This window comes from Ursus arctos, unplaced genomic scaffold (assembly GCF_023065955.2).
Source record: "Ursus arctos isolate Adak ecotype North America unplaced genomic scaffold, UrsArc2.0 scaffold_7, whole genome shotgun sequence".
NCBI classification, from domain to species: Eukaryota; Metazoa; Chordata; class Mammalia; order Carnivora; family Ursidae; genus Ursus; species Ursus arctos.
Window position 1 is genome coordinate 41,777,032 of NW_026623089.1, and position 15,734 is coordinate 41,792,765.

At 47.3% G+C, this 15,734-nt stretch overlaps 1 protein-coding gene across 1 annotated transcript in view; it reads left to right on the forward strand.

Annotated features, from left to right (window-relative positions):
• GRID1 (glutamate ionotropic receptor delta type subunit 1) overlaps positions 1-15,734 on the forward strand; it is a 684,166-nt gene that overhangs the window by 462,404 nt on the left and 206,028 nt on the right. Inside the window, exon 6 of the mRNA XM_026504591.4 lies at positions 6,551-6,721. Coding sequence (XP_026360376.2) covers positions 6,551-6,721 — 171 coding nt within the window. The remainder of the gene's footprint in view (positions 1-6,550; positions 6,722-15,734) is intronic.

The window sequence follows — 15,734 nt, forward strand, 5'->3', positions numbered from 1 at the left end:
TCTTTTAAGAGTAGGATTAAAACAAGACATTTTTTCAGCATACAAAAACTAAGTGTTTCACTCACAAAACGACATTAAAGGAAATTCTAAATGATGTACCTTAGGGGTACATATGTATGGTTTGAGTTCGGAAAAGAATGCCTAATAAATACATTGCTAAGTATTGGTTAAATGGAAAGATATTAACTCTATAAAGTAATAGGAATTCTATGTCATAGGAAGGACCAAAGAAAAATAGATTTAAAATGCTGGATATTGTTTTCACATTTGTTGGGATGCTGGTAATTGGAAATAAATGTTGGAGAAGAGAGTAGGAATACTCATGAACTCATGCTTTGTTGAGTATGCATTTTAAAATATCTGAGATAACCAAGAAAAGAATAATGTAGAGAACATAACTTCCAAAAGAGGGTAAAATAATGAAAAGAGGAAGAAAAATCATTCCCAGGGGAAGTAAAAAAGAAGGAAAAAGAAGCAGGAAGATATGTAATAGAAACAATATGATAGAAATCAATGTAAATGTAGGTGATCATAGTCTAATATAAAGAGATTAAGATTCCTACTAAAAGTCAAAGATGGATGTAAACAACATGTAGTATATTTTGCTTCTAATAGTCTCCAGCTAAAGTGTGAGACAGAGCAAGATGGTTGGCAAAGAGGCAAAAGTTGTTAGAGCAGGCAGCTGGTAACCAGAATAAAACCGGTGTTGCTGTATTAATATTGGACACAATACAGTAGGAGGCAAGATGAATTACTAGAAATAAAGAGGATATCTAAGTAATGGTAAAAGATTCAATTCAGCAAGGAGTTATAGTCCTCCACATGTGTGTAACTAATAAGACACTGAAAATATGTTTCTTGGATTTTTGAAAATATAGGCTGAATTCAGACAGAAATAGACTAATTCCTAATCTAATGGACCTAAAAGTAGGCCACTGAAACCTACAACAACGGGACAGTGAACGCACACGAAACGTTCACACAAGCTGGCCACATGATAAGCCACAAAGTAAAGCTCAAATACATTTTAAAGGATTACCTTTCTCCAATCCATGTTCTCAGGTCACAGTACATTTAACTTAGAAATCAATAGGAAGACACTAAGAATACCCTCATGTTAGGAAATATTTGAAAACATCCCTAGTAAATTACTTACAGGTCAAATATAAATCAAAATGGGATTTTAAAAGAGTGATACAATTTACATGTATAACTTGTGCGACACAGCTAAAGCAATGTTTGGGTGTACATTTATTGTCTTAAGTACTTTCTTAGAAAAGACAAAAGGTGGGGCGCCTGGGTGGCTCAGTCATTAAGGGGCTGCCTTCAGCTCAGGTCATGATCCCAAGGTCCTGGGATCGAGCCCTGCATCAGGGTCCCCACTTGTCAGGGAACCTGCTTCTCCCTCTCCCTCTGCCTGCTGCTCCCCCTACTTGTGCTTCTCTCTCTCTCAAATAAAGAAATAAATAAATAATCTAAGAAAAAGAGAAGAAAAATAAAGATAAAAGATGTAAGATTCCACAGCTGAGCTTCATACCTAAAAAGTTGGAAAAATAGCTACCTAATAAATCCAAAGACAATTAAAAAAATAAAAGAGTAGAAATTAATGAAATAGAAAACCATAGAAACTCATAAAAGAGTATCAGTTAAGCCAAAACTTACTTTCTAAAAAGGATTTAGGGGCACCTGAGTGGCTCAGTTGGTTGGATGTCTGACTTAGTTTCAGCTTGGGTAGCAATCTTGGGGTCGTGGGATGGAGCCCTGTGTTGGGCTCCACACTCTATGCAGAGTCTGCTTGGGATTTTCTCTCTCCTTCTCCCACTATCTCTTCTTCATCTCCCCCCCCCCCAGCTATCCTCTCTCTCTCTCTCTCTCTCTCTCTCTCTCAAATGAATCTTAAAAAAAAAAAAAGATTTATAAGATAGACTTCTAGTATCAAAATAAGAGAGAGGACACAAATAAATATTGTTAATAGTGGATGAGAGCATGTAGCTTTAGAAGCATTAGAGGGAGTGAAGAAGTAGAGAGACCTTGTGAACAACATAGGCCAATCAACTGTAAAGTTGGGACAACATGGCTGAATTTTTAGAAGAAAAAATGACTAAGGGCAAAGAAGGAAAAACAAGGAAAATCCCTATATATAGATAAAAAAAAGAAATTTAATCAGTAATAAAAATCTTCCTACAAAGAAAACACTGGGTTAGATGAGTTTGTAGGCCAGTTCTAGCAAACATTCTAGAAAGTAGAGAAGATATTTATGACGTGACAAAGAATTATCTAGGATTTAAAAAAAAAAGTTACCACAAATCGATATGCAAGAGACCCAACCCAATGGAAATTGGACAAAAACACAAAGGCAAGAAAGGAAACACAAATGATTCATAAATATATGAAAGATATTTAACCCTGTTAAGAATTAGAGAAGTGGAATCAAAATCTAACAATACACCAATTCCTACTCACCAGGCTGACAAATATTAGGAAAGTCCTACGATAATGTCAGGTGCGGGCAAGGGTGCAGGAGCTCTCTTTACCACCCATGATCATAAATTGGTGCAATCACTTTGGAAATTTGGTATTCCTTTGTAAATTTGAACATACTCGTATTCTCCTATCGAGGAGTTCTAATTCTAGGTTTATACCCAGAGAAATTTTTACACAAGTGCACTAACACATATGCACAAGAAAAATGTGCATCGAAGCTTTGTAATAGCAAACAAAATCACTCCAATGGTAAGGAACACTAGGGTGCATAAATGGTGGCATAGTATACAGGCAATAGGGTACAGTTGTGTAAATAAGTAAACTAAGCAGTACCCCCATCACCATGAACAGATTACAAAAATGTTAAATGTTCATGAGTGTTAGAATTCTCCGGAGAGCTCACGGAGAGCACAGAGGCTTTGCTTGTTGAAGTGGGACAGGGATAGACCTCGCTGTATTGTACCGAGTTCCCAGGGTGACACAGATACACAACAAAGTTTGAGAGCTGCTGTGTTAAAACATAATTGCAGGGGGCATGCAGACAGTTTAGCTTGCACAGAGCTCCACAAAACGTGTAAGACGAAGTCATACATTAGTCGGGCTACCTACGTAAGTCAGAGCGTGACAAAGTTAGCTGCTGGTGAGGAGGAAGCGGTGAGCATTTGGGGAGGAGGCATCCAACCAAGAGGCAGGATATACTTTATTTCTTAGCTTGACGGAAGGCACACTGATCATTTTATTATTCATACTTAATGTAATGTTTGTGCCTAAGATCTATGTCACAGTATAAACTTACAAAGTCATAAAAGCAAGATTTATTTCAAGCCTGTGCTTCCCAGTAGGCATCTGCGTATGACACATTGTTGCAGCCACTGCAGGCTCGCTGGCTTTAGTGAGGGTAGTGCAGGTGACAGGGTATATACACATTGTCTTTCCTCTGCTGCTCATCCGCAGCACTATCTGGAAGGAATTCTCAACTGGGACAAAGGGAGAGTTTGTCGTATAAACTGGGTGCTTGGATTGCCCTCTGCATCCGTAGGAAGGCCCAGAGGTTGGATGTCTTCACGTCGGTCCAGAGACTCACCTGGTGGGAAGCCCGGAGGCAGCGTGTGGCGGCAGCGTGTGGCAGCAGCAAGCAGGGAGTGAGTGGATCCCTGTGTGTACCCCTGTGGTACTGAAGGGGGACCAACAGCACAGGAGAGGGCCTGGCCCAGAGCTACTGGAATGGACTGATGATGCAGGGTTGGAATTTTCCGAGGGGAGGGACACATCCCTGGGAGAAGAGGTGACCCTTTTCATTGCTCCCAAAGGATCTGGGGGAATTGTTTCTGTCGATTCTTAGATTCGGATTGCAACTATCTCTGTACTGGACGCTAAGGATGGGCCCAGAAGTGCAGGGAAGCAGGGAGGAGTGTACTGGGAGACGGTGTGTGTGCTTTGACCCAGAGTGAGTGGATGAGAACTAGGCCATAGGAGATCGGGTCTGCAGAGATCCTCACTAATGCAGCTAATGGGTTGGGTTGAGCTGTGCCAGGTTTGCAAGGAGTTCTGAGCAGGCAGAATGGAGAAAGAAGAGTATAGGGACCATAGCAGCTGGTGGGGGTGGGGAGGCAGGGGCAAGGCCCCACCCCCACCCCGATTATGCTGTGGCTGCCCTTGGCATACTTAGCCACTCACCCCAGGTTCTGCTGCAGATTGTTGGGGATGATGATGGCCTTGCTTTCCAGAAAGATACCATGCACCCTGTAAGTCAGGCTCCTGACAGAGTTATAGGGTCCTGCTCTGGGTGCAGTGGGGACTGCTCATGCCACTGACCAGCCAGGAAGTTGAGAATGCAGGAAAGGTTTCATAAAAGAGCTTCTCTAGTGGCTCTGCCATTAAGGAGTAAGTGCGAAAACAAAAAGTATGAGACCTCCCCATCTCCTCTCCAAGGTGTGTGGGCTCCGATTAACCCCCTTGTGCATAATTCAAATTATGTTATTTCTGACCTCACAGTTTTTTGAGATAAAAATAATTTCCTCACCCAATCCTCTCTATATTCCTTGTCCAAGGAGGGCTAGCTAGTCCATCCTTGCCCTTTCCCACAGTCCTACTGATTGTTAGATCAGAATGTGATTTCCCTCTCCCCACTGTCCTGTGCTCAGTTAGCAGGGCAGCTGAGAGCAGAGCACAGACATCCTGTTGTGTGAACAGAACCTGCTTCTGCTCCGGTTCCTGAAGCCCCAGCTGGTTCTGGGCTCATTCACATGGTAGCCCTGAGATGTGAACACTTTGCCCTTTCCCCACCTCTGGTCTGTTGATCTCGACCCAACAAGATCACCTTTCCTTCAACGGTCCTGTCTGAAATACAAAGTTGAGTGCTTCAAACCCAGATTCACTTTAACTTTTTTAGATTACTGCCATTCCACATCCTTGGGAACGATCTAAAAGAATTCAAGTCTTAATGTATCTTAGGATACAAGTCTTATTGTCTTCTTCTCTCCCAGATCCGGCATATGGTTTCAACTGGCCAGTCTTCATGCGCACATCAGGTTCCTAAGACAGTTCCTGGAATAGACAGTTTCACACTTCACCCTTCAACATGTTATGTTCTGGTTTAAGTGATTTGAAATCCCCCCTACCCCCTTGATCACTAATTTCTAACTTTATTTACCTCCATTTATTCCAGTTCATCCTCTCAAAGCTAGAATGTATCATTTGCAAGGAGGAAGATTTAAGACCTATTTTAAGACAGTTATTCACAGTCAAAATCTTGACTTGCAACCAGCCACCGATTTAGCCACATTTGAGAGACAGTAAACAAGAACTTTTCTGAACCTGACTCCCCCTCCAAAAACCCTTGATTTATGTTAGTTTGTCTTTTTTGTCATTCCTGTGTTGCTCCTAGCCTTGAAGCAGTTTTGTTACTTTCTTGTCCTCTTGTCTTTCCCTACGCAAGCAGCGTACAAACCAAAAATGGATTGTAGCAGCTTTGTACCTAAACCTTTCCAGGGCTTCTCATTGCCCTTGGTGGGGTTTGTGGACCCTGCCCCACAGCTCCTGGGCTGCCTCTGACCACTTCTCCTTTCTGCAGGGGAAGGCTAAGTGGGGGGGGGGGGGATTTCACCTGCCCTGCAGCTTCTACTGGAGACCTCAGCTCTGTACTGCCCCTGCCCCCACATAACACTTACGGGCGCTTTGCCTAACAAGTTCATCCTTCAGGTTCAGCTTCAGTGCTAATTCCTCATAGAAGCCCCGTCCTGGAAGGAGCTCCCTGTGTCCCGCTGCCTTTACGGTTTCTCTGCTTGCAAGTGCTCAGTGAAAATAGGATAATGATAGGATTTACCTCATGGAATTCCTGGAGTCGTGAGCACCAAATGAGACAATGTGTGTAGCGAGCTTAGCAGACGTCCACCGTGGAAGCACAATGGGTTTCCTTGGCCCCTAGATTTCCCTATGGCAGGGCTCAGCGTATTCAAGCTACGAAGACCTTGAGCTTTACTGGGTGGGATTAGGCCTGACTCATTCAAGGCTGTCTCGCCAGTGCTTAATACAGAAGAAACCACACGAGATGTCGGGTAGGTTTCTGTGCCATGAATGAGTGAATGAATGAGTAGATACATTTTCAAAATTTGTACACAGATCTTAAGAAAAACAAAGCAAATCTAATCATTATAGAATTCAGGGAAACTTAACTGCATTTTGGTCAGTGTTGTCAGAGGAAGCCAGGTTTGTTTCTCTCAGGTAGATGACCCCCGGTAGGAAGTTTGGCTTTTACTCCCAGCAGATGCCTACCATGACATCTGCCAGCACGTGGCTTCTTCAGAGCTTGACCCCATGGAAGCCAGTGCATGGATGGTTTGGCTGCCAGACATCTTTTTCTGGCCTTCAGAAAAGCCGTTTTCATTTTAGGGTTAGCGAGTATTACTTATAAATAACCAACTAACGTACTGCATGACGTAGGCCCGATCCCTTGACCCCTTCGGCACCAGGTATTCGGGCTGTGGGTCATCGGTACCTCCTGACGGGCCTTTTGCAGACATAGGTCATGAGTCAATGGTAAGCATGCGTCTGGTTCCCTTCCCAGGAAATCAGCGACCCCGAGATCCTGGATCTGGTGCACAGCGCCCTTGGCAGGATGACCGTGGTCCGGCAGATTTTCCCGTCTGCAAAGGACAACCAGAAATGCATGAGGAACAACCACCGCATCTCCTCCCTGCTCTGTGACCCCCAGGAAGGCTACCTCCAGATGCTGCAGGTCAGTGCTCTCCGCCCGAGCTCCCTCCAGAAGGGGGTCTCACCCGCACCCTTGGCGTGCCGTGGGCAATGGGCAAAGATATGCCTCAGCTGAAGCTGAGCACTGTTGCCCACCAGCTGTAATTACTAGAACCCTGTCATTTGCTGAAATTGAAACCAGTCAACTGGGCAGTGCCTCTGAGCAGCATTAGTAGGCAATTATGCCTGTTGTCAGCAGACGGGGTGTATCAGCTCACTGGGTGCCTCCTGTATTTAAAAGCTACATGTTCAGGGATGAAAGAGATTACTGTCTCTCAGGCTTCCGTGCTGACTACTTCGTGCGTGATGGGTTCGCTTGGTGGGATTGGGGATGGGGAGTCATCACGCTGCGTCTGTTTTAGGGTCTTCCCTATAGGAAGTCAATAATATAGACATAGCTCTTGTGAAACAACTCGGGACTGTCCCAGCTCATCTGCTGAGTGCTAAGGTTTAGGTCAAGCCGGACACTGCTGGAGTCCCAGCTGAGCAGGGAGAGGCCAGAGGGTAGGACCATGACATGCCTAGCTGTTGTGTTCCTTCCAAGGCAACAGGCCCAGTGTTTCTGGATAGTGCTTCTGCCACACCTTGTGCCGTATACGCAATCAGTGTTAGCTTCTCTTGGGGCCAGGGAGTAGGACGTGGAGTTGTGTACCGATTGTGAGAGGTGAGGTGGTTTTTTCTCTGGGTGTTTGGGAATAACAATGAAGCACAGTGGAGACTGTCCATTAGCAGCCCAGAATCCACTTCTCCATTAAGAATATTGTGCATAGGAAAACTTTCATTTGGGGGCACCTGGGTGGCTCAGTTGGTTAAGCATCCAACTCTTGGTTTCGGCTCAGGCCATGATCTCGCAGTTGTGGGATTGAGCCCCATGTTGGGCTCTGTGCTCAGTGTAGAGTCTGCTTCAGATGCTCTCTCTGTGTCCCTCTCACTCATGCTCTCTCTCTCAAATAAATAAATAAAATCTTAAAAAAAAATAAAAGAAAAAGAAAAAGAAAACTTTCATTTGATGCTTGGTGGGTGACACATAACCGAAGGAAATTTCTCCCAATTGGGTTTGCAAAAATTGCCCAGAAATTTGTACATGTGATATGCTTGCCATTCAGCATTTGAAAATAATTATGCCTTCTTTATCCAGCGAGGCGTGAAGAGTAGAAACTAGGGTTCGGGACAGACATGGTGTGTCTGCCGCCTGGTATCAGTTCCCTCCCAGGACATTTTGGTATTACCTTATCAGGGGGCACACATTTTGGGGAGTGGGCTGGGTACCTGTGTAATCTGCCAAAGCGTCAAATCCCTTCTGAAATCTTATATTTAGCGAGGGGGGAAGGAAACGTGCCCCAACAGATGGTAAACACTAGAAATATATTCTTGGTTGATGAGGAAACATAGCAGACACAGATTTTAGCTGGAGTAATTTCCACTACCCCCATAGACACTGTTCCAGAGAGCCATGGCAAGGTCTGAGGGCTTTCTAAGGTGGTGAAGGATTGGCCAAGAGAGTCGACAATGGGCCCTGCAGGACCCATGGACTCGAGAGCACTGGGCATCCGGGCCAGGGGTGGAAGGTGCTTAATACAAGATTTTATATTTTTGGATGCTGCTGGCCTGCTCTGCCTTCCTCCTTTCTAGAGTTTAGAAGAAGAGGTCAGGACCGAGTAAGTCCCCCTCCCTGGGCCTCTATTGACCACCCTCACTGTCTAGATGGATGGGGGTAGAGTGAGATGATGTGGCTCAGGCAATATGTGCCCAACCCCATAGCCTCACGTGGGGCAGGAGGGTGAGGGGATGCTGTCAATCTCTGTGTGGCCAGACTCTGGGAGGGTCTTACTCCCAGGCAGGTCTCCCCAGGCTTTCTCCTCTTGAAGGTCTTCATCCCTCTCCAGCCTTGCCCCGACTCCACCCCACCCCATCATCCCATCAATTTTTCCAGTTCTTGCCTGGTCACACTGCACTCCTTCTCCTTGAGGAGCACAGGAGGGGCCCCTTCTAGTGCACAAGTATGCACTGCGTGGTTGTGGGTGGCAGGAGAGGGGAAGTCCTTCTCATCAAGGCCTCTGATCACTTGTTTTATCATGGGTTAAAAGGTGCAGTTGGGCTCTTTGGTGGCACATCAGACCTACTAGATGCAAAGAATGCGTCCCGGAGGACAGGAAAGAAAGGGAGATTGGTAGGACGGATGCGGAATCTGGTGGAGGGTGTACTAAAATGACCCACAGAGGGTAAACAGAGGCACAGCTTTGAGGTGTGTGGCTAGTTATCATCAAAGGTGGTAAATGCAATATCAGACCTAGAACCCTGGCCACCCTGCCTACCTTTGTCTGTTCCTGCTGACATCCAGGCACTACATCAAGAGCAAGATGGAAGAGTGACATCACAGAGATCCTGTGGCGGGGGTAGTAGCAGAAGCAGTGGCCGTGGCAGCAGCAACAGTAGCAGTGGCAGTAGTAGCAGTAACAGTGTGGTAACAGTACTAGTAGTAGTAGGAGCAGAAGCAGCAGTAGTAACAGTAGCAGTTGTAGCAGTACACTAGCAATGCAGTAACAGTACTAGTAGTAGCAGTGGTAGCAGTGCAGTAACAGTACTACTACTACTAGTAGCAGCAGCAGCATTAGTAGGAGTGGCAGTAGTAACAGCAGCAGTAGTAGCAGTAGCAGTGCAGTAACAGTAGCAGTAGTAGCAGTAGTAATAGCAGTAGCAGTGCAGTAATAGTACTACTAGTTGTAGCAGCAGCAGCAGTAGTAGCAGTGCAGTAACAGTAGTAGCAGCAGTAGTAGGAGTAGCAGTGTAGCAATAGTACTAGTAGTAATAGCAGCAGCAACAACAATAGCAGTAATAGCAGTAGTGGTGAAGTAACAGTACTAGTAGTAGTGGAAGTAGTAGTCGCAGTAGTAACAGTTGCAATGCAGTAACAGTACCAGTAGTAATGGCAATAGCAGCAGTAGCAACAATAGCAATAGGAGCAGTAGCAGTACTAGTAGCAGCAGTAGTAACAGTAGTAGCAGCAACAGTATTAGTAGTGGTGGCAGTAGTAACAGTAGCAGTAGTAACAGTAGCAGTAGTAGCAGTGCATAAACGGTAGTAGCAGTAGCACTGTAGTAGCAGTACTAGTAGCAATAGCAGCGACAATGATAGCAGTAATAGCAGTAGTGGTACAGTAACAGTGCTACTACTAGTAGTAGTAGAAGTAGTAGTAGCAGTAGAGGCAGTCGCAGTGCAGTAATAGAGCTAGTAGTAGTAGCAGCAGCAGCAGCAGCACAAGAGCCACATCGCCTGGGTTCAAATCCCAGTAACTGTAGCTACTAATGGATTATTTAATTATTGTTATTTATTTGTCATTTTGTGCCTCAGTTTCCTGGTCTGTAGATTGGAAGGTAAAGTGTCTACGCCTTAGAGACATAATGAAGATTAAATGAGGGAGCATACCGAAAGCGTCTAGGACAAGACTGAGCTACTAACTGTGTCATTATAGAGGAGGTGGTCAGGTGTGTTCAGTGTCTATCAAAAGGCTGACGATGGCCTCATTTTTTTTTTTTTGTAAGGTATAGTCCACTTGTCTTCCTAAGCATACTCTTTAAAAGCATCACAGCGGGTGGGAGTGCGGTTCCCATCGGTCCAGCCCCGTATCACGGGCTTCGTGCACCACTTACTGTCCATATCACTCCCGCAGGGACTCCATCAGAGCGGCCTTGTGTGGGAGAGGGGAGGCTATGTCCGGGAGACCCACTTAGTGCTCCCTACGAGACCCTGCTCACTGGAGACCCTCCGTAAGGACTGATGGGCTGGATCTGTTAACTATGCAGGTCTTAACCCAAGTTAAACTGTTTCCGGAAGTCTCTTTATATATCTATAAATCAGCACTTTATTAAAGGAATCTCTGTCTCCATTTGTTGCCTCTGCCTTGAGTGGGGGTGTGACGAGAGGGAAATGCAGATTTACTTCCTCATCCGGCCCAACTCCTAGATTCATCTCATTTACAAGCCATTCTCTTCGACTTTCCTTAGTAGCTATTACCACTTCTTTATTTCTTAATGACAGTATAGAAGACAAACTAATTTCTACTAGCCTCTAGCTGTGAGATTTATCGAGAAGACTCACACGTTTAGAACAACTAACTCAAGAAAAAATAAAGCATTTATGTCATGGATTATTAACTTTGTCTTGATGGAATTAATGAAAATCCTTTTAGAAATGAAGCTCCCAAGTCCATCTCTTAGTGCTTCCCGCAGACGGCTGCTCTTGGGACAATAACTCTGGGTTAGTTTTCATGAGGACCATCAGGAATGGGGACTTTTTACTAGATCGTCTATCTCTTGGCTTTTCCTCTGAGCTGGTCTCAGAAACTCTATTTTCTTCCATTAGGCCCGTGGTCAGGGCTTCCTGTGCTCCAGAGTGAAGCCAGCCCTCTTATAGCAAATCAATTTGGTTCCTATTTAGTACAATGAAAGTCCCTTGGAGGAAAAATACCTAAGTAAGTGACTTCTCGTAGCTCCGAAAGCATTGCATTCGCCCGTGTGCTCTGGTTTATTTTCCCTACAAAGCACTGTCTCATTTGGGTACTTCTCATTCTTGTTTTCTTGACAAGTTAGTTTAGGGCTTGTCTGACTCAGCCAGTAATAAAAGTGATAACCAGTCTGTAAGAACCTGAGACTTTACTAAAATTTCGCGGACAGCCTTGCTTAGAGGAGAATCTGGAAAGTACTTTGTCTTCAGAACGGCGCCATCCGGTGACTTCAGGGCTGCAATGGAAGTAACAGACATATTGTCACATCGCCACCCCATTTATATTCAAATGGATTTCTGAAGGGGAACAGGCACATGACAGAAGCTGTGTTGTCTGGTCACCGTGGAGCCTGACCCTTGAATTAAGCTGCAGGGGCTAATGCGGTATTATTATAAAATGCCCCTTCAGGTTGGAATTTCTCCTCTTTGTGCATTTTAAAAGTGTGGAACGGCTTGATAGATGGAATCCCTCTTCCCTCGCTGAGTCTATTAACACATTTCAAAACTCCCCCTCCCCACCTGTCCCTATTTCTGTAGGGTTTTCTGTATTATTCTCTGGCTACAAGTTGTTTATCAACCTGCCAGTAGAATCCTTTTCTCTGGAGTGACAGTGAGCCACCCCACACCATAGCTACCTTGGACTTCATGTCACTTTCACTGGTTTCCTTTTTTCACCCTAAACGCTCAGACGGAACCTACAGCAACCATCAGTCAGGAAGTCTGCTGGGCGCACGGCGAAGCATGGTCCTCACTGCCATTGTCAGAGACAGTCGCACAGGTGATCTCTCTGCCTGCACACGGCCACGGGCGCTTTTGGAGCCCAGAGAGCCTCGGGTGTGGACCACTGCCCCTATCTCCCCTGCACACCACCCCCTCAGCTTCGGTGGCGAGCAGAGCTCCCCATCCTCTTTGCCCTCTGCCACCATCTGCTCCGTCCTCAGGCTGGGCTGTGGTGCCCTCTCTCAGGACGGGCAGGCTGGCCGCAGTTTGCCAGAAGGGCCTTGCCCAGGGATGGATTTCTCAAGCTGTGACATCTGGCGTCAGCTTGTCCTCCCAGCTGGACCCTGTGCCGGCTGCTTGTCTGACTTCGCTGGATGACCAGAGCCTGTCTGAGGATCTGGTCAGAGGTCAGTTCCCGCTGTTTGCCCCTGGGAGGTCTCCCTGAGCAGGCCGCTTGGCTTGATTAATGATGGAGGGAAGAGAAAACTGGGCTCCTTCGAAGCCTGGAGGAAATGCAGGCTTTCTTAATGAAGATCTTTCTTAGGTTTCTGTCTTTGGTGTGGGGTGGATAATGGTCTGGTGTCGAGATGCAGCTGGCTCGTGTGGCTGTGACCCTGGCCTGCCATTCATCTTCCTTTGCCTTCAAGCATGATTCTCCGCTGGATAATGTGAAGGCACAACAATTCCCTGGGCCCTGGAGTATAATGGAGACAAGGCTGGGGCTCCCTCAGGTTTACTACAGGCAAACATGCACTGAGCACCGGGGTTGGGGGGCAGACGGCCGGCTACGCAGTGGGGCCATCGTCCCTCAGGGGCCTCTCCCTTCCCATCTGAGGGAGGTGGGCACGGGTCTCTGCGTGCTGGGGTCCAGATAGGATCAGAAGAGTATAGCACTCCTGAAGATCTTAGTGTATCTCACGGGGGGGCTTGTATTTTCATTTCTCCTGGCCCTAATCCTGCTTCTGGGGACCCAGGTAAGTAAACAGATGATCCAGGCTCCTGATGGGGCAGCTGCACGCTCACTCAGTCCTGACCCGGATGCGAACTCAGTGCCTTTCCTGGCTTCGCAGACAAACCCAAGTCTCAAAGGCTGTCCCTGTGGTAGGGGGCAGAGTGGGGTATTGGCACTGTGGTGGCACAAACAGTCTATGAGGTCCTGCGTCCCCTCCTGCCGGGGAAGCTTCCCTGCTTGTCTCCTCCCCTCAGAGGCCATCCTCTCTTTCCTGATGGCCTCCCTACCCATCCTCTATTTTCTCTCTCTGGGTCTTGACTCCAAAGTGAATTCTCCTTATTTTTTCATGAAGATCAACTTTTCCTGGTAGCCTTTGCTCCTGCTGACACTAGGTATTTTCCTAAATAAAACGTAGTGACTGACGTAGTGGGGATTCTGGTGCTAACTCTTCAAAAAATAAAATGTGTTTTTCTGTCCTGGGTCCTCAGTTGGCTTCATGCGATTGGTCTTTGGTTATCCAGCAGCCAGGAAGGGTCTCTCTGGGTTTCTCAAGAGCTTACAAGCCCCAGTCAAGGGCTGCAGGCCAAATTCTGTCCTTTACCTCCCAGAAATGTGTCCTCCCCTTTCGCATTTCCCTCCTGAGGACCCACTTCCTGCATAGGTTATTGGCTTTGGAAATGCGAGCCTTGTGAGGATCCCCTCCCCCACCTGCTCCCCAGGCTCCTGGAAATGCATACCCCAGATTCTGATTGGAGATGGACACTTCCTTAGGGAACATGTTGTTCCAGAGCCCCTGTACCCTTTTCCCAGTGTGGCCTCTCTCTTCTGTCAGTCATATTCTAAGAAGCATTCTCTTTGCAAATACCTTGATAGAGCTTTACCTTGCTGTTTTTTTTCCTACAAACAGATTTAAATCTATTCATTTAGCATTCATTAATTCCACAAACACTCATTATGCACTTATTACGTGCCAATTCCTCTGTTAGACATTTCGCAAATGCTCTCTCTTAATTCCCACAAACTCTAAATAAATGGGGAAGTTTCATCTCTATTCTGTAAGTATGTACGGGTTAGGAAAAAATGGCGTATGCAGAAACCCAGAGGCCCAGGAGAGCAGGGTTAGAGTTCAGGGTGTCTGAGGGGGCGGGGGGCGGGGGGAGCGAGAAGTGTCCGGAGTTCAGTCAGAGCAGAGGATTGCTGCCAGAGTACTAAGTATGCAGGTGTAGCCCTTGGGGATGTGACAGGGCAGGGTGTGTCTCCAAGAAAGACAGCTCCCTGCAGGGCGGAGGGGAAGGGCCCGAGGCTGGGCGACCAGGTCAGCAGTGGTTACTGTTTCCCTAGGGAGAAAAGAGGGCACCTGAACTATGCTGTGGTTGTGGGAGGTCACCAGATAGAGAGGACATAAGGAAGCTTTCTTGGGATTGAAACCCCTAAGTCCGGGCAGGGGGCTGGTAACAGGTGGCAGAGAGTAGAACATGGTGCTTCCCACAGGGCTGGGCTGCAGCTGCCCCTGTGTGAGTCCTCTCTGCCTGCCTCCCCTTTTCTCCTGCTCACCTGGATGGTCTCCCTGCAGGATGGGCCATGCGGAAGGCTCGTGTGGCCGAGTCAGCCCGGCAGTGCCGACGTCAGACCTTCCACTGCAATGGGCCAAGCCACTTGCCTTTCAGGAACCTGCGTCAGGGCATAGAAATCCCCCACTCTGGGCCTTCCTGTGTTGGCACCTTTTATGGATCACCCTGGGGGTAGAGAAGTGACCTGTCCCATAACAGACAGCTCTGCAGCGCCTCGGCCCATGCAGCCCTGGAAGGCCCGGCTCAGGCCCGGGGGTGGTGGCAGCTATGACTTCACTGCTGGGGCAGGAGGAGACCAGGGACACGTGTCCAGGTGAGCAGCTTTCAGGCTGAGCTGGGCATGTAATGCTCAGGGGGATCCTTGCTTGGACTTCCCAGCCAGCAGCTGCAAAATCCAGATAGGACTCCTGCTCGCCCTTCGAGCTTTCAAACCAAGAGGCACTTGGGGAGAGGGTGAATGGTGTTGGCAGGTACAAGTTCGTTACCCTGTGTACCAGACCTGTGCTCGGCTCAGGGATGGGACACCCTGGAGGAGCTCTCAGACCATCCACATCGAAGTCAGGAGCCTGTGTAGGTCTTTATTCCCTCTTCCATTTCTTCCTATCTCTGCTCCCTCCAAAAATAAAGCTGCACACAGAGAGCTTAGGACAGTACCTGGCACACAGGAGTACTACCATCCGCATTTCTCAGGGAAGTAAGTCGGGGCCACCCCCACTGCCCCTCTCCGGGGGCATTGATCACCTTGGATTTGATTGTCATAAAGATGAATCCAGAGCATGAAATGGCTTGTTCAGCAGGACTCTGCAAGTGAGCTCAAGTGGAGATTCAAGTCACTCATTCCGTAAGCATTTATTGAGTACTTGCTAGACCCACGTGCTGGAGGAATGAGTGGCAGTGAGCAAAGCTGGTCCAGGTGGGGATGCATCCAAAGCTCTTGCTCATCCTACCAGGCCACCCGGCTGAGCTGCACACACGGGGGAGTCAGACTCATACAGTGTGGCGTTGGAAGAGGAATCAGGCCATCATCTCTGGGGTGGTGGACTGAGCTAGCTGGGCTCCATTCCAGCCCTGTCCCCACCTAGGATGGAGGCCACAGGCTCCAGCCTCAGGTCCCTTGCCTGGCCCTGGCTCTTGTCTGCCTCGGATTTACTCCCTCTGGTTATCTCTGACCTGGTTCCAGGCCTTTGGCTTTGCATCCAGGTCTGCACTCTGCCATGCCCTTGGCCTCAAACTTCGGGCTATCTTCTGCT